We start from the raw sequence: 13,959 nt of genomic DNA, 5'->3' as shown, positions 1-13,959 counted from the left end.
CTTAACTATCTTCCATTGTCCCGTGCTACTGTTATACATGACCTGATCACATATTGTGCCTTTTTAACGGAGACCACTGGAAACAAATGTTCAAGTAAATACAGCATTAGAGGAGAAAAGGGGAGGAGGATAGACGTGGGGAATCTTACGTTGGTTTTCCTGCGACAGCGGGAGAGGTTGAGGTACAGAGACACCCTCAGCTCTTTGAAGGCCTTTAGGTCATCACCGAACCCTTCCCTGGGAAACTTCCTCAGAGCATACTGGTACCTCTGGGCTGCCTCTTTCATCTTCCCTTTCTGAAGGGGGGAGGGGGATAGGGATGGAGGGAGGGGATAGGGGGAAAGAGAGAGAGAAGGTAGGTCGTCAGATCCTCCCCCAACCCAACTGGCACGTCGCAGCAGCTCACACACAGTCCCTCCCTCTGTCATCAATCACACACAGGTCCCACCTGAGCGGATTGTCCTTTCTGCCACAAAACTCAATCTGTTAAATGTCACGGATCAATCCCAGCTCAAAGGGTGAGTTTGGTGTTGCACACACCCATTCATCTCTGCTGCGTCGCATTGTGCTGCTCAAAATATAACAGTCATTGTTGTTACCTCTCATCCAAATTACAGCGGCTGAGGTGTCCTTTTTATCCAAACACTCCCCCTGATGGCCAATCAATCCAATGTCGTCATGTTATACAGTGCGGAAAGTATTCAGACCCCTTCACTTTTTTTTGACGTTACAGCCTTATTCTAAAATGGCTTAAATGCAATTTTTTCCTCATCAATCTACACCTAATACCTTATTTTTAAAACCGGTTTTAGAAATGTTTGCAAATGTATTAAAAATCAAAAACTGAAAAACATTATTAACATAAGTATTCAGACCCTTTGCTATGAGACTCAAAAATAAGCTCAGGTGCATCCAGTTTCCATTGATCATCCTTGAGATGTTTTTACATCTTGATTGGAGTCCACCTGTGGTATATTCAATCGATTGGAGATGATTTGGAAAGGCACACACCTGTCTATATATGGTCCCACAGTTGACAGTGCATGTGAAAAAGCAAAAACCAAGCCATGAGGTCGAAGGAATTGTACGTAGAGCTCAGAGACAGGATTGTGCCGAGGCACAGATCTGGGGAAGGGTACCAAACAATGTCTGAAGCACTGAAAGTCCTCAAGAAAACAGTGACCTCCATCATTCTTAAATGGAAGAAGTTTGGAAGCACCAATACTCTTCCTAGAGCTGGCCGCCTGGACAAACTGAGCAATCGGGGGAGAAGGGCCTTGGTCAGGGAGGTGACCAAGAACCTGATGGTCACTCTGACAGAGCTCCAGAGTTCCTCTGTGGAGTTGGGAGACACTTCCAGAAGAACAACCATCTCTGCAGCACTCCACCAATCAGGCGGAAGCCACTCCTCAGTAAAAGGCACATGACAGCCCGCTTGGAGTTTGACAAAAGGCACCTAAAGGACTCTCAGACCATGAGAAACAAGATTCTCTGGTCTGATGTTTTTCAGTGGCAGGGACTGGGAGAGTAGTCAAGATCAAGGAAAAGATGAACGGGGAAAAGTACAGCAAGATCCTTGATGAAAATGTGTTCCAGAGCGCTCAGGACCTCAGACTGGGGCGAAGGTTCACCTTCCAATAGGACAACGACCCTAAGCACACAGCCAAGACAACGCAGGAGTGGCTTCAGGACAAGTCTCTGAATGTCCATGAGTGACCCAGTCAGAGCCCGGACGTGAACCTGATCGAACATCTCTGGAGAGACCTGAAAATAGCTGTGCAGCGACACTCCCCATCCAACCTGACAGAGCTTGAGAGGATCTGCAGAGAAGAATGAGAGAAACTCCCCAAATACAGGGGTGCCAAGCTTGTAGCATCACACCCAAGACTCCAGGCTGTAATCGCTGCCAAAGGTGCTTCAACAAAGTACTGATTAAAGGGTCTGAATACTTATGTAAATGTGATATTTCAGTTTAAAATGTTTAATACATTAAGAAACATTTCTAAAAACCTGTTTTGGCTTTGTCATGATGGGGTATTGTGTGTAGATTGATGAGGAACATTGATGAGGAAACATTTTAGAATAAGGCTGTAACGTAACAAAAGGTGGAAAACGAAGGGGTGTGAATACTTTCCGAATGCACTGTAATTACATTGTATGAATTAGTCTTTTTTTTTTATTGTAGCCCATCGTAAAATACTATTTACTCAGAACACACTTGACGAAATCAATACACAGTATACATCATTGCAAGCCTACATTGGCTGCATCCCAGATGGTACCCTATTCCCTATTTAGTGCACTACTTTTGACCAGGGAACATATGGTGCCATTTGGGACGCAGGCCTAATCTCTTTTCCGTACCTTGTAAAGCACGTTGCCCTCCTCCATAAGCTTCTGCAGGAGAATGATGAGGATGTCAGGCTTAGACGTGGCCATAGCCCAGGCTGCATTCCCTGTTGGTCCACACAGACATACACACATAGAGTAGAGTTACACCCCTGCCGCTCCCCGACCCACGGACTATATTCACTAGGAAATTGGTAACAAGGTAAAGTTACCTAAAGATTGTACCTGATCGATCATAAGGCGATGTTCTGTAGCCTTACGGTTACATTGAAAGCAGTTTAGAAGAAGAGAAAAAGGATGAGAAATTGAAGGAAGGAAGGAAGGAAGGAATCATGCAAAGAGATAAAAGCATTCAGAAAGGAAGAAGATCATTTGAAACTGCTATGGCTATAAAATGTGATTTATTCATTTTGGACCTTTCCATGCTTAAATTGCCTCACGTTTTCTGCTTTTGTGTCGACCATTTTATTTCCTGCACCGATAATACAGAGACGGTTTGCCAGTGGATATACTGTCCCTATAATTGCATTGATATGAAACAAAATGGTGATTTGCTGGTCGTAAAGGCAATTGAGATTATAGAGACTGATAGCATTGTGTGCTAAGAGCAGGCTACATTGCTACCAGGGCAAGGGGAGAGGGTTGGAGGTATTGGCCATTAGCTAACTCTGGGTGAGGTGCCTGACTGGCCCGCACTGCAGATGTAAAATGAGGCAGATAAGCTCTAGGCCTAGATAGCTCAGTGAATGTCATTTAGGTGATAAGTCACTTTCTCAAATTAGCCCGCCGGCTCACCTTTGGGAGAAAGGAAACTCACAGACACACAAAGAGAGCGCGAGAGAAAGAGAGGGAGGGAGAGAGACACGCTACACATTAGGGTTGGGCGGTCTTCCAGATTTTCATACCGTCATACCATTTCTGTACCACACCGGGGTAAACGGTATTACCGAAAGTGCACACAAAGGGCGCCATTTACCCCCCAAAATAAATTATTGATTGAACGTCTCTGCTGTAACCACAAATATTGATATTGACATCTAGCCACGTAGCTAGCAAGTTAGCAAACCAAATGCATAGCTGGTACCATGAGTTGTATATGATTTATTTGACACATCTTAACATTTCTTATAGTTCTACTTAACTTATAGTTCTAAGCAGTGGCGTAGCATGCACCCCCGCCCAACCTCGAATAATAATAATAATTTAAACGGTATATGGCCCAAGCCTACTACACACTAGGTAAATCCTGGATGAAATCTGTTCAGTGTCTTTGCCCTTGAATTTAGCACTAGGCTTGGGTAATATTACCATAGTATCGTCTACTGAGGATGACCGACAGCCGTTGTCGATGGTGACGACATCGCAATGAGACAGACGATTACCCATTTCAACTTGACTGGCACCGCGCAGTAAAGAGCAGGGCAGTGCATGGGTGACATTCCGAGTAGACCACCTATATTCCTATATGCTATAGCCTATTTCCAAAAAATATGTTATACTTACAGAATGCAAGAGAACAATGTAGAATAACTTAAACATGGTAGACCTAAGGTAATAATGAGAGATCTACAACAATAGAAAGATAAAAAACAAATCTATTCTCACAGCTTTATTTTGAATGACCAACACTACAGACAACAAGAAGTGAAATTGAGCAAACAATACCAAGATGGAAAAATTGAATGAGAAGTCAAAAGAAAAAAGCCTAGAACTGAGAAAAGGTTATGAATGAAACGATGCACAGCCTAGAGTTGGGCTAGGCCTGTTTCCATATTATTCTAACAATATGCAAACTACTGACATATAGCCTAGGCCAAGAGAGGAGGATGAGGCAAAAATGCTAATCATTTGATAATTACCCAGTTCTGAGGACAGAAGAGTTGCTTGCTCTGCAGCCCATGGTGATTTACCTAGTAGCCTATTCCAGAGTGGCTCTACTCAATCACTTTTGTCATGGTCGTGATTCATCTCGTCCATCCCGTAGCATGTGCGCTTGCGCAAGCTGTCTTTTTAAACTTTATTTTTGTTTATGTATAAAAAAAGGGGGGGGGGTGATAACATTGTCTATTGGCCGATTTTATAAGTACAGAATCACGATAAAACATTATTTCAAATTCGCGATTTTAGCACTGAGCATCTAGATTCCATGGCGATAACCTCATTATATTTAGTGAGACTGGAAGCTCAAGTCAGCTTTCTCTCATTACTATCGTAAAGCCAAAGTAGTTCAATCACTAGACTATAGGGTTGTTGGAAAGAACACTGAAAGAACAGTGTATCTAGAAACAAACACAAATCATAGTAACAGTTCTTAGTTTCTTACCCAGTTTAGCCCCTTTCTTCAGCAGGGTCACCACTACCGACGTGTTCCGACACCCTATCGCCCGGTCCAACGGCCTCATACCACTGTAGTCTACATGCTCTATCACTGCTCCTTTCTCCACCAGGTAATGGACCTTCACAACCAGAGGAACACAGTTAAACACACACTCTTAAGTCCCCTACAGTCAGAACAAACACTCTTAACTCTCCTATAGATCTGTGGTAATTCCCAGCAGTGTGTGTCTCATAAGGAGACCCAGAGCACTCGTGTTGGGCCTAACTAAGGGGCAGGCCTAGTGAGACAGATTTAGACTGTGCTTAATAACTGTCTGTCTGTCTCTATCTTGTCTGTCTTCCTGTCCCGTCCGTCCGTCTGCCTGTCTGTCAGTCTCACTGTATCTCGCTACTCACAATCTCTGCGTCGCCGTAGAAGGCGGCCAGGTCCAGCGGAGTCCGTCCATTCTTGTCTGTGTGGTCTATGACCGCACCCTTCTCAACCAGAAACTGCACAACGTTCTTATGTCCTTTCAAACACGCCCAGCTCATGGGCGTTAACCCTTCCTTGTCCATCGACGTCAACGACGCACCTAGTGAAGAATAAATCAAGCATTCAACAGCAGATTTATCAAAACCACAGCATATGACCTTCACTCAACAAACCATTCGATATTTGGGTACTTTTGAATTTGGATTGAATCTGACTTTAGAGAAAGAGCAGACTGGTTTACATTGTGACGGCTGACATGGTCTGCGTCCCAAATGGCACCCTATTTCTTATACAGTGCGCTACTTTTGAGACTCCTATGAGCCCTGGTAAAAATAGTCCACTATAAAGGGAATAGGGTGCCATTTGGGACGCAGATATGATCTAGCGTAGCATTGTGGTAGCTCACCCTTTGACAGCAGAAAGTCGGCAGTGCTCAGGTGGCCCTCGCACGCCGCCACCATGAGTAGTGTCCGTCCCTGTTTGTCACTGATGTTCACGTCAGCACCATGCTGCTGCTGCAGCAGCAGCTCTGCAATCTAACCCGAACACACACACGCGCACAAACAGACTTGAACTCCACTTCCTCGGGGTAAATCATCAAGGTTCCTTTAACGTGTAATTGTAGTTTGAGGCAATATGATCAAGTGTGTGTCTCACCTGCCAGTGTCCTTGTCTGACAGCACAGAAGAGAGGGGAGACCCCCCTGCGGTTGACCTGCTGCACCATGGCCCCGTGCTCCAGCAGGAAGCCACACACGTCCATCTTGCCCCGGCCCGCCGCCGCTGTCAGAGCTGAGGAGACCAGAGGAAAGGGGTCAGGACTGGACCCGGGTCAGCTAGGGCACTACTGCACCAATGGTGAGACCACACACATACACAGGGCAGGGTCTGGCTCGCTCGAGACAGGGCCTACTCCCTCTAGTCCACATTTAAGTTGAAAACATACAGCATTTAGTTGTCTATCCACTGAGTGTCGATAATTGGACTAAAACACAATTCAGTATTATTTCCTTCTTGACAATATAACATAATTTAGAGGGAAAACACAAGTGTCCGAATGTTTAAATCAAGGCTGATGAATCTAACCTGTAAGAAACAATACTGTCTGATTGTATTGTTGTTTGCAAAATCCATGTGAAATCTTATCTCTTGGAAACTTGTACTGTGCCTGTCAATACTTGACAAAAATAAACAGTAATACAGGTGATCAGGAAGTTTGGCTGTTCACCCAGAAACCGTCCCGATGTTACACGAACGCCCGCACATTATGTATATAGGTCTGCCATTAATGCAAATACCAGAATCGTTAACTTGTGCCAAGAGAGAAAGCTTTGAGTAGTGATCTCATCTAATGTCTAGCAGAATAGCGGGTCCAAAATGATGACAACAGGGAAAAAACTCAATAAGATCCCATTAGTTTGCTGACAAGTTAATTAGTACATCTTTGCCATTTCTGTTACAGAAATGGTACGTTAAGGTACTTTAAAGGCAGATTCAAGTATCTTCAAACTGACATACTAAGATGCAGTGAAAAGAATATTACAGTCCATGTGTTTCTCATCTCCTGATTAGCACACTGAGCCATAGCATAGTAGGCCCACATTCAGTGGATACTATACTTTACTATGGGATGTGGTAGATTTAAGCAATAAGGCCCGAGGGAGTGTGGTATAAGGCCAATATACCACGGCTAAGGGCTGTTCTTACGCACGACGCAACGCTGAATGCCTAGACACAGCCCTTAGCCGTGGTATATTGGCCATATATCACAACCCCCTGAGGTGCCTTATTGCTATTATAAACTGGTTATCAACATAATTAGAGCAGTAAAAATAAATGTTTTGTCATACCCGTGATATACGGTCTGATATTCCCCAGCTGTCAGCCAATCAGCATTCAGGGCTCGAACCACCCGGTTTATAATCAGATTCAAGTCTTGGATGAATGTTGGTATCCGAACAATAAACCCACACACAGAGAGAGACTGGTGGTGCATTTGGATTCACCTCAGGAAAATGAAAGACCCAGATTAAAGACCCAGAGCCCCTGTCTCAGGCTGAGGGGCGTCATCCATCAGGATGGGAGTGTGAGCGGAGGGCCGTTACGTCTCAGCCAACCACAACCTCCATCTGCTCCCCTAGCATATCTCCTCAGAGCTGAGAGACTATGTGTGTGTCCCAAATAGCACCCTGGTCTCTATGTAGCACACTACTTTTGACCAGGGCCCATAGGGAATAGGGTGCCATTTGGGACACACACTTTGGAACAACAGCAGTCGAAGACGAACATTATTGTTAATGTGCGCTCTTTCAGGAATGCATCTGTTTTGAGACGTTGATAGAATCATATGTGCCTCTATTAGTCGAACATTAGGGAACACCCAATGAAAAGTTTGGTCTGTATACTACTTTCAAACCCTACAGGAGACCCCAGTGGCATCCGTCTATGATCTTCCAAGTCCAATTCAATGCGTTTGATCTTCTCTCTGATCTCACAAACGTGTCTCTTTATTGTGCCCATTCCCTCTATATCTCTCTCTCTCTCTCTCCCTCCATCCTTCCTTCCCTCCTTCATAGAACCAGGCAGATTGATATCTTAGTCATGTTCTGTAATAAGCCACTCAACTTTATCTTTCCTCCTAATCTGCCTCTCTCTCCGGTCTGGCCCACTAAGACTGCTGTCCTGAGGGGTGGACTGTAAATCACTGACTGATAAACAGACAAAACACGGACAGACCGGTCCTCTTCCTGACCAAACTATCCCAAAGGCTGAAAGACTGCACCAAATGGCAGCCTATTCCCAATAATTGTACACTACTTTTGACCAGAAGAACCCTATAGGCCCTGGTCAAAAGTAGTGCACAGTGTCCCGCGTCAGTTTGTAAACAAGCACTAGTCGCTCAAATGTAGTTGATTTTGCCGTTTTAGAAGGAGACCGTTGCTGGGCTAACAAACTGGAGAAGCAGGGTCCCAGCTGTATCCGTCAGTCAAGGACACCTCAGCAACATACAGTATCTATCACACGAAGACCTACTTCCTGACTGTGGCATCATGGGAGTTGTGGTCTGTTTCTATGTAGGTCTAGGTCCTTACAAGTTCCCTCCACTAGCAGAGAAACTACTCTCTGACATATCATCCTGGTGTGCGTCCTCCCACCTGGGACTGGCATCCTTGGCCGTGGTGTCACGTCTGTGGTGTTTCCACACCGCTCTGCACGCTTGTCTACATACTCCGTAAGAGAAACCGCTCTTTCTCACCCCCCTCATGTCAGGATGAATGACTGATGGGTGAGCGGCGCACACAACAACCCGCCGCCGTGTAAATAATTAAACACAACCAAACACTTAGAACACAGCCCACTAAACACCACATGTATTAAACACCTCCTATAAACGGGGGTGATTTTATCATTTAAAAAGAATCTTACAGGCATAATTACATTGGATGAAAAGACAATATACGAGGTTACACCCAGTGGCGCAACTGAATATTTCATGATAATGAGAAGTTGATCTCAACGTTTTATTAAGTAATGTAGAAAATGTCAGGGCCGGTTTTTGACTTGGCCACTGTATTACTCATTTGTGGCGTGTACAATTTATAATATGCACAAACCTCTTTTACAGATGGAAAACAACCTCCATTTGTCAATTTCTACAGAAACCATATAACCTCACAATAGCTCCTCTCTTGTAACTTGAGATATATGCTACGTGATCACAAATGTTATACCGCACTGTGTCTATTTGTCTTTCCCCTAATCTTTTCCACTGCTGCCGACTTATTCACATCTATTCTACAAAGAAGACACCACCATTACCCTTTCTCCTTCCCAGAGGTAAAACTCTGTCATTCTGAGGAGGGATTTTACATGATAGTGCCAACACAGAGACGTAATCCAATCTCTCGCTATCCAAACAAAGTGCAGTGGGCCTATTTGCATAAAGATGTTATTTCTTTCACACTTTGCCTTTCAAATATGAAATTATATTTCTCTGACAGGTTGTTAACTGAAGGAATTTGTTCAGCGCTGCAGCGATGAATGTCAATTTTCGGGAGGGTATTTCACCTGGGCTATCTTACTGAGTTTTCTCCCACTCTATATCTCCATACAGGCCTCTGGATTAGGTTTATAAACCCTCAAACAGAATTCATATAAAAGACTTCAGGCTGTGATATTCACTTGCAGTATTTCTAAGGCCGAACCAGTTCTGCTGCCTATGCCGTAACCACAACATTTAAGTGTAGATGTTCTTTTCTATATAGCCCTGTGATGGCTCTCCACTGAATTACAACCCAATCATACCCGTAAAGAGGCATTGAATACAGCCATTTAAGTGGAGCTCCCAAGTGGTCAGGAAGAGTGCAGAGAAGCGTAGCATCTTTGTTTGCTAAAATACATATTTTCAACGAGTTTAAACCAACTACAGCACCCAAAATAATGCACATTTGCTTATCTTCTCAAATACAAAGTGTTGCTTTGAATGAGCCTAGTGCCAGGTGGGTGCAATTAGCTTTCAAAACGCATTCATTTGCGGAGATGGGTGTTGGAGCGCGTCTCCTTGTTTTAGCTCGCTGGTGTTGTGCCCGGCGTCATGGGGCCACCTGTGACCTGTATTAGCCTGGAACGGATGGGAGATAGATGGTTTAACATCCAGGTAAATACACAGAGCTCAGAGGTACAGTAAATGTTGGATCACTGTCAGCTACAGCTTGTCTGTCGAAACGTTGGACATAAATGTGTTTGCATCTGAGCTCCACTCCGCTAGCCAGCACTCGCCTAAATAGGTGTGCGTTTCTTTCGCCTCTAGCTACAGCAGGTGGCACATACTGGATGACTTTCAGAATGAAGGCAAGCATGACTACTGATTATTCACAGCAATGGTCATGTCTACAGGGCCACCAGCCAAGGCCTGGGTGTAAATCCGCTCAGTTTAAAACACACCATACACACCTGCCTACCCATTATAATAAATTTACATTTTGTCTTATACCTCTTGCACTACTGTCTAAACAAATAAAACGAAAGTAGGCCTCTATCTTTCTCTAAGTTGTGTGAACAGAAATGTTGTTAAGCAGCAGTGTGACGATGTAACAAGGTGCAAAACATGAAGCAGCACTTTATGATTAAAAAAAGAAACGTTTCGGCCCAATCTAAAATAACACTGGCCCATTCCTCAGCCCTACGAACACGCGGCCCGGCCCCTAAGATGGAAAGCAGCCGTTTCCAGAGAAGAAGGGTCATTTCGAAAGGGGATATCTTTGTCCCTAGGATGTAATAAGCTCCAAAGCCCTTCAGCACTTTTTTTTGCCAGGAAATGTATTTTGCAGAAGCAGCACCAGTTAGCAGCAGTAGCACTGAGGAGAACGCATCATCGGTGTCCAAAATGGCACCCTATTCCCTATGTAGTGCACTACTTTTGACAAGGGCCCATTGGGCTCTGGTCTAAAGTAGTGCACTCTAGGGAATAGGGTGCCATTTGTGATGCAGGAGCCTCTCTCTCCTAGACCTAATGGGCTGACCTACATCTCAGAGCCGTTTGTTACTGCTAGGCTGGCTGTCTACACCAGCCTGGCATACTACTGAGGCCACAGAGAGACTATTGTTCACATTCTCTCATCATTAGATTGTGTGCTCTAAAAAAAATGTATCTCTCACCATTAGACTGTGTGCTCTAAAAAAACACACACATCATTAAATGAGCAGCCCGAATGATGAAGAGTTGGGAACTTCTGGACCATTTGAGGATTTCTGAGCAACAGTTGGTCACCATGAATGATCACATAAAATGGGTTTCTTTATTATTGGGCCTTACAAGTGAAGTTCTGCTATTTGGAACACTTATTAACAGACACTCACAGATCCCGCTCTGTGCTGTTGTACTCTCATCTTTAACGGACTACCTCAGAGAAGAGAATCTGTGGTGTCAGTCTCTGTCTTTATCTTCAGTGTGCAGCTTTCCACAAGAGGCCATGATGATAACAAAAACCACAAGAAGAATTTCTAAAAAGCTGTACTGCTGTAGCCAGTGTTCCAAATGGCACCCTATTCCCTATGGACCCTGGTGAAAAGTAGTGCACTATTAAGGGAATAGGGTGCCATTTGGGAAACACTATCCTAACGATGTGTGTTTACTCATTCAGTACACAGAAATGCTGCACCAACATGAATGGTGATGGTACTGGTAAGTTGTAATGTTTATAAGCATGGGGGTACTGTGACGGTGGAAAATGTTTCAAACCCATTCCAGATCTCAGACCATTTTAATACTTCCATACCCAGAGGCCTCGTCTTTATTTTATTTGAATTAAAACAGACATTTGATTTATTCAGCACTTCTATGACAACCCTGCTGACTCATAGATATGGCAACAGACTCCTGGTTATAGTCTGCGTCCCAAATGGCACTCTGTTCCCTATATAGTGCACTACTTTTGACCAGGGCCCATAGGGAATAGGGTGCTATGGGCCCTGGCCAAAAATAGTGCACTATATATGGAATTATGGTGCCATTTGGGATGCAGCCTTAGACTTTTGTTCCCTGTTCCACTTGGCTTCCTGCACCATTACCAGGATCAATCTTAAATTGCTTTGACCTGTAGCCACCCCCTGCCAGTGCCAGCTCCATTTCTCCTGCTCCTGCTTTTTGTCTCTCAGCTGTTGTTTTTTTTTAGATTGGTCCCACATTTGCTGCCTCCTCCAAATGATTTCCAGCATATACATTCAGCTGGCCATTAACTAGGCAATTTAGGACGTGTACATACATTTGTGGACTTTTAAATTATTCAGAAAGTATTCACACCCCTTGACTTTTTTCACATTTTGTTGTGTTACAAAGATTAAAATGGATTTAATTGTCATTTTTGGATAAAAAAATCTACTTTTAATTTTTATTAATGGAAAAGAAATGAGTTAAGTATTCAACCCCCTGAGTCAACAATACATGTTCAATATTCCCAGGTAATAAGTTTTAGGTTGTAGTTATTATAGGAGTTATAGGACTATTTCTCTCTATACGATTTGTATTTCATATACCTTTGACTATTGGATGTTCTTATAGGCACTTTAGTATTGCCAGTGTAACAGTATAGCTTCCGTCCCTCTCCTCGCTCCTACCTGGGCTCGAACCAGGAACACATCGACAACAGCCACCCTCGAAGCAGCGTTACCCATGCAGAGCAAGGGGAACAACTACTCCAAGTCTCAGAGCAAGTGACGTTTGAAACGGTATTAAGGCGCACCCCGCTAACTAGCTAGCCATTTCACATCGGTTACACCAGCCTAATCTCGGGAGTTGATAGGCTTGAAGTCATAAACAGCACAATGCTTGAAGCATTGCGAAGAGATGCTGGAAAACGCATGAAAGTGCTGTTTGAATGAATGCTTACGAGCCTGCTGGTGCCTACCATCGCTCAGTCAGACTGCTCTATCAAATCATAGACTTAATTATAACATAATAACACACAGAAATACGAGCCTTTGGTCATTAAAATGGTTGAATCCGGAAACTATCATTTCGAAAACAAAACGTTTAATCTTTCAGTGAAATACGGAACTGTTCCGTATTTTATCTAACGGATGGCATCCCGAAGTCTAAATATTGCTGTTACATTGTACAACCTTCAATGTTATGTCATAATTAATTACGGCCTTTGTTAGGAATATATGGACTTCACACAGTTCGCAATGAGCCAGGCGGCCCAAACTGCTGCATATACCCTGACTGCTTGCACGGAACGCAAGAGAAGTGACACAATTTCCCTAGTTATAAGAAATTCATGTTAGCAGGCAATATTAACTAAATATGCAGGTTTAAAATATATACTTGTGTATTGATTTTAAAGAAAGGCATTGATGTTTATGGTTAGGTACACTGGTGCAATGACAGTGCTTTTTTCGCAAATGCGCTTGTTAAATCATCACCCGTTTGTCGAAGTAGGCTGTGATTCAATGAGAAATTAACAGGCACCGCATCGATTATATGCAACGCAAGACACGCTAGATAAACTAGTAATATCATCAACCATGTGTAGTTAACTAGTGATTATGTTAAGATTGATTGTTTTTTATAAGATAAGTTTAATGCTAGCTAGCAACTTACCTTGGCTTCTTGCTGCCCTTGCGTAACAGGTAGTCAGCCTGCCATGCAGGCTCCTCGTGGAGTGCAATGTAAGGCAGGTGGTTAGAGCGTTGGGCTAGTAACCGGAAAGTTGCAAAATCGAATCCCCGAGCTGACAAGGTAAAAATCTGTCGTTCTGCCCCTGAACAAGGCAGTTAACCCACTGTTCCTAGGCCGTCATTGAAAATAAGAATGTGTTCTTAACTGACTTGCCTAGTTAAATAAAGGTGTATAAATGTATTTATAAAAAAATACAAAATTAATCGGCAAATCGGTGTCCAAAAAGAACGATTACCGATTGTTATGAAAACTTGAAATCGGACCTAATTAATCGGCTATTCCGATTAATCGGTCGACCTCTAGTTTGAATACTTTCTGAAGGCACTGTAGGTTATTGTCCTGCTGAAAGGGGGATTTGTCTCCTAGTGTCTATTGGAAAGCAGACTGAACCAGGTTTTCCTCCAGGATTTTGTCTGTGCTTAGCTCGATTCCGTTTATTTTTATCCTAAAACACTCCCTAGTCCTTGCCAATGACTTATTATCTGAATTGTTAAGGCTGTATTAACAAAACGTGGAAAAAGTAAAGGGGTGTCAATACTTTCTGAAGGCACTGTACTGTAACTATTGATTCTTGAAGAATATAACTTATACATTTCTTGTTTGAATCTCAGTTTGCCCCTCTA

At 43.5% G+C, this 13,959-nt stretch overlaps 1 protein-coding gene across 6 annotated transcripts in view; it reads right to left on the bottom strand.

Moving 5' to 3' along the window:
- The window catches only part of LOC106581811 (protein TANC1), a 193,293-nt gene that overhangs the window by 4,815 nt on the left and 174,519 nt on the right, over positions 1–13,959 (bottom strand). For 4 of the 6 annotated variants that reach the window (XM_014164164.3, XM_014164166.3, XM_014164168.3 and 1 more), the window contains 7 exons: positions 5,816–5,949; positions 5,565–5,694; positions 5,083–5,258; positions 4,673–4,805; positions 2,575–2,604; positions 2,365–2,456; positions 150–296 (listed from right to left, as the gene is read on the bottom strand). In XM_014164164.3, coding sequence (XP_014019639.3) covers positions 150–296; positions 2,365–2,456; positions 2,575–2,604; positions 4,673–4,805; positions 5,083–5,258; positions 5,565–5,694; positions 5,816–5,949 — 842 coding nt within the window. The remainder of the gene's footprint in view (positions 1–149; positions 297–2,364; positions 2,457–2,574; positions 2,605–4,672; positions 4,806–5,082; positions 5,259–5,564; positions 5,695–5,815; positions 5,950–13,959) is intronic. The other 2 variants (XM_014164167.3, XM_014164170.3) reach the window with 1 other exon arrangement.

This window comes from Salmo salar, chromosome 21 (assembly GCF_965601325.2).
Source record: "Salmo salar chromosome 21, fSalSal1, whole genome shotgun sequence".
Taxonomy (NCBI): domain Eukaryota; kingdom Metazoa; phylum Chordata; class Actinopteri; order Salmoniformes; family Salmonidae; genus Salmo; species Salmo salar.
Note: the sequence above shows the minus strand (reverse complement) of the source record. Positions and strands in the feature narration are given on the sequence as shown.